Source organism: Monoraphidium neglectum (genome assembly GCF_000611645.1).
Source record: "Monoraphidium neglectum strain SAG 48.87 unplaced genomic scaffold scaffold03872, whole genome shotgun sequence".
Classification (NCBI taxonomy): Eukaryota; Viridiplantae; Chlorophyta; class Chlorophyceae; order Sphaeropleales; family Selenastraceae; genus Monoraphidium; species Monoraphidium neglectum.
The window spans coordinates 1-2,977 of NW_014009757.1; the positions used below are offsets into that span (position 1 = coordinate 1).

A 2,977-nucleotide genomic window follows, 5' to 3' on the forward strand; every position below is an offset into this window, starting at 1 on the left:
GACGACGCTCGTCCCGCGCGCGGTGCTTGAGGCTCCCAGCCAGGTGGCTGTCTCTCTGCTTGGGTCGCGGGCCCCCTGGCACTGGCGACAATCCTGCAGCGCCCTCACCTTCAGCAACGCAAAAAGCGCTGCTTGTCCCCCCACCCCACCCCCCCCCTACCCCACCCCTACCCCCACACTGCAGGCAGCTCCCGAGAGTTCAGCGGGTGGCAGGCGGCGCCCGACAGCGCCGTGATGAGCGCCATCATGCGCCGCGCGCACCGCTTCATGCCGCACCTCTCCCCCGCGCTGCTCGACGCCGCGCTCAGCGGCGGCGGCCCGGTCGGCGGCGCGTCGGTGCGCGTGGGGCTTCGGCCCTACGCGCTCGGCGGCCTGCCCGCGATCGGGCCGGTGCCGGGGCTGCCGGGCGTGTTGATGGCGGCGGGGCACGAGGGCTCTGGGCTGTCCCTCGCGCCGGCGACGGCGGAGCTGGTGCTGCGGCAGCTGGGGGAGCACCCGCCGCCGCGCGGGGCGCCGCTGGAGGCGGGCGCGTTCGACGACATGCTTCCGGAGCGGCGGCTGCACGCGGCGGCGGCTGCGGCGGCCGCGGCGGCGTGCCTGCAGCGCTCGCGCTGAGCGCGCGGCGCACCCCGCGGGGCGGTATTCGCGCTGCTGGGGCTGGCTTCGGCGCCTGCTTCGATTTGATGAGGTTGGCGTGCGCACTTGCATTTCGTCTTACCCGGTGTGGCGTGGGCCTCCTTTACGGTCTGCTTCGCTGGCCGTCCTTCATGATTGATCCCTCTCGCCTTTTTGTGTGGTCGCCGCTGTGGGCAGTGTATTCAGAGGCAGGCCGCATGCCAGCGCCGCCCTCAACCTCCTCCCCGACCCCGTGGCAGGACAGGTTCTCTGCATGTCTGTGCTCTCTGTCATGAATGAGCAGGGTGACCCATTGACTTTATTCGGACCTCGCCCGTTGGACGCACCAGGAAGCCAGGAGGGGGGCGCTGCGCAGTGCCGCGGCGACAGGCGGCCGTGCACCAGCTGCGCTCCCTAGCAAAGGGGTGATGCCGGGTCAACATTGTACCACGACACAGAGAAATTGTGCCTGCTGATGGCCTATGTACGTCCAAGGGGTGTTTCAATGTCAAGTTTTTGGCTTGCAGACGCAACGTTGTAATGATCAACGGCCTGTATATCCGGTTTGTGCATGCAGGCAACGTGGCCGCTGGCACTCAGTGTGCCTAGGGCTTGCTTGAATAATGATTTTGGATGCCATGCCCAGATAAACAGGGTGAAAAAGCACCACGTCAAGCTGAAGCCAAAACTGTGGATGCTGCAGGAAAGCCGTCAGTGCGATGGCATTCCCTTTGCAGCGGCGCAGCCCATGGGTTTGAGGTCAATCGCAAGGCTGATTGGGGACATACAGGGTGCAATTGAGGAAGTTGCCAATCAAAGACTGCCAGCAATCGAGAGGACAATGTGAAGCAATGAATACAGAAGGGTTTAGGGTTGTCAACGCTCTCGCTGGCAGCCGCCCGTGTGAAGCTCCAGATTGCTCCCGGTCTCGTGCGCGCTGCACACGGGCTGCTGCTGGCTAGGGATGGGCGTCACTTGATTTGGGCCTGCTGGAACGCCGCCCGCAGCCAATACTGCAGCGCTCCAAACTCTGCGCAGGTGGCCAGGGAGGGGGGGCAAGGGTGGGTCGGTGAAGTTCCTTCCCTGGGTCTAGCAGGGCAGTGGCGTGCCGGCGCAGGCTGGGACACCATGAGCGCAGACGTGCTTCGATGGTGTCTGGTGAATCGGCGTGGCATCCATGTGCGTGAAAGGCAGCAGGCTCACCCTCGATGTAGTGGAGTGCGAGCCTCTGGCACTTCTTGTCAGCGACGACGCCGTTGCGCCTGTGCGTGATCGTACAAGCAGCATCGGGGCTTGCATTGGTTGCTGCTGTTGGTTTCAGGGCAGGCGATCTGCCACATGTCCTCATTATATAGCAGGAACAACAACTCCCAAGCACCCACTGCTTCAGTCCATAGAAATTGGGCGATTTGCGACATTTCACGCACTCAAGCACACCAATAGCACCGCCGCCATCGACACCAAGAGCACCCCGCCTACCAGACGCCAATGATAGCAGGGTTGATGCTCTTCTTGGCGAGCCCCAGCTTGAGCCCGACCTCCTGATGGGTGGTGAGCTGAAGGGCAGCGCCGTCGGCGGACACCTGCCTGCGCTCATGAGGAAGCGAGGCACATGTGAGCAGTTGGCCCATGCGCGCGCCTGTTGGATGGTAGGCTGGTCGTGACCCGCGAGCGCAGTGGCTGTGTTGAGCAGCTGCTTTGCATGCTGTTGCAAACAGCATGCAAAGCCAGCAGTGCTAAGCTGTGGGTTTCGCGGCAGCTGCGGTGGCTTTGTAAATAAGCAGGTGTATACAACCTTCAATAGTCGTTCAGAGAGAGTTCGTCCACAGAGACAACGCTCGCACTTGCTTGTAGGTCTGTTGCCTGCAAGCTCCCTCCGCATGCCCACGCCTCACCAGGTGTGGTCGATTCTGACGATCCAAGCGCACGCCCCACCGAAGCACCTGCGCTCCGCCAGCTGGATCTTATTGCTGGCCATGGCACGCACCACCAAACCACCTGCAGTTGTGCATGTTGGTGGCAGCTGAGTATTCACGGCGGAGGAGGGGGGGACCGGGGAGGATGCATGGCGGGCCTTTGGGGGCGTGAGGACTTTCACATGCTGACCTGCAGCTGACACGTACACACATGTACAAAGCATGATGACTCACTGTTAGTTGGGTCGAGGCTAAGCTTAACATAGTCGTCAATCGGCGTGGCCTGGGTGATGCCGGGGTTGTCGGCTGCAGCGCCGCTCGGGCAGGCATATGGTGCGCTCGCGTTACCAGTCTCGCGGCAGCCCGTTGCCTGGAACTCGCGCCAGGTGGTCGTGGGTTCCAAGGGGCCTCTCCTGGAGGCCTTGTCCTCCAGAGGGGTGTGGCTG

General features: G+C 63.1%; 2 protein-coding genes across 2 annotated transcripts; one reads left to right on the forward strand and one right to left on the reverse strand.

Annotated features, from left to right (window-relative positions):
- Nucleotides 1-234: 234 nt before the first annotated feature.
- Nucleotides 235-615, forward strand: MNEG_13511 (hypothetical protein; the record flags this gene model as incomplete). The annotated part of the gene is made up of 1 exon (XM_014038016.1): nucleotides 235-615. The coding sequence occupies one exon, from the start codon at nucleotides 235-237 to the stop codon at nucleotides 613-615; it is 381 nt and encodes a 126-aa protein (XP_013893470.1).
- Nucleotides 616-1,586: 971 nt separating this feature from the next.
- On the reverse strand, nucleotides 1,587-2,627 carry MNEG_13512 (hypothetical protein; the record flags this gene model as incomplete). The annotated part of the gene is made up of 4 exons (XM_014038017.1): nucleotides 1,587-1,645; nucleotides 1,819-1,877; nucleotides 2,095-2,202; nucleotides 2,614-2,627. The coding sequence occupies 4 exons, from the start codon at nucleotides 2,625-2,627 to the stop codon at nucleotides 1,587-1,589; spliced, it is 240 nt and encodes a 79-aa protein (XP_013893471.1).
- Between the last annotated feature and the right edge of the window lie 350 nt (nucleotides 2,628-2,977).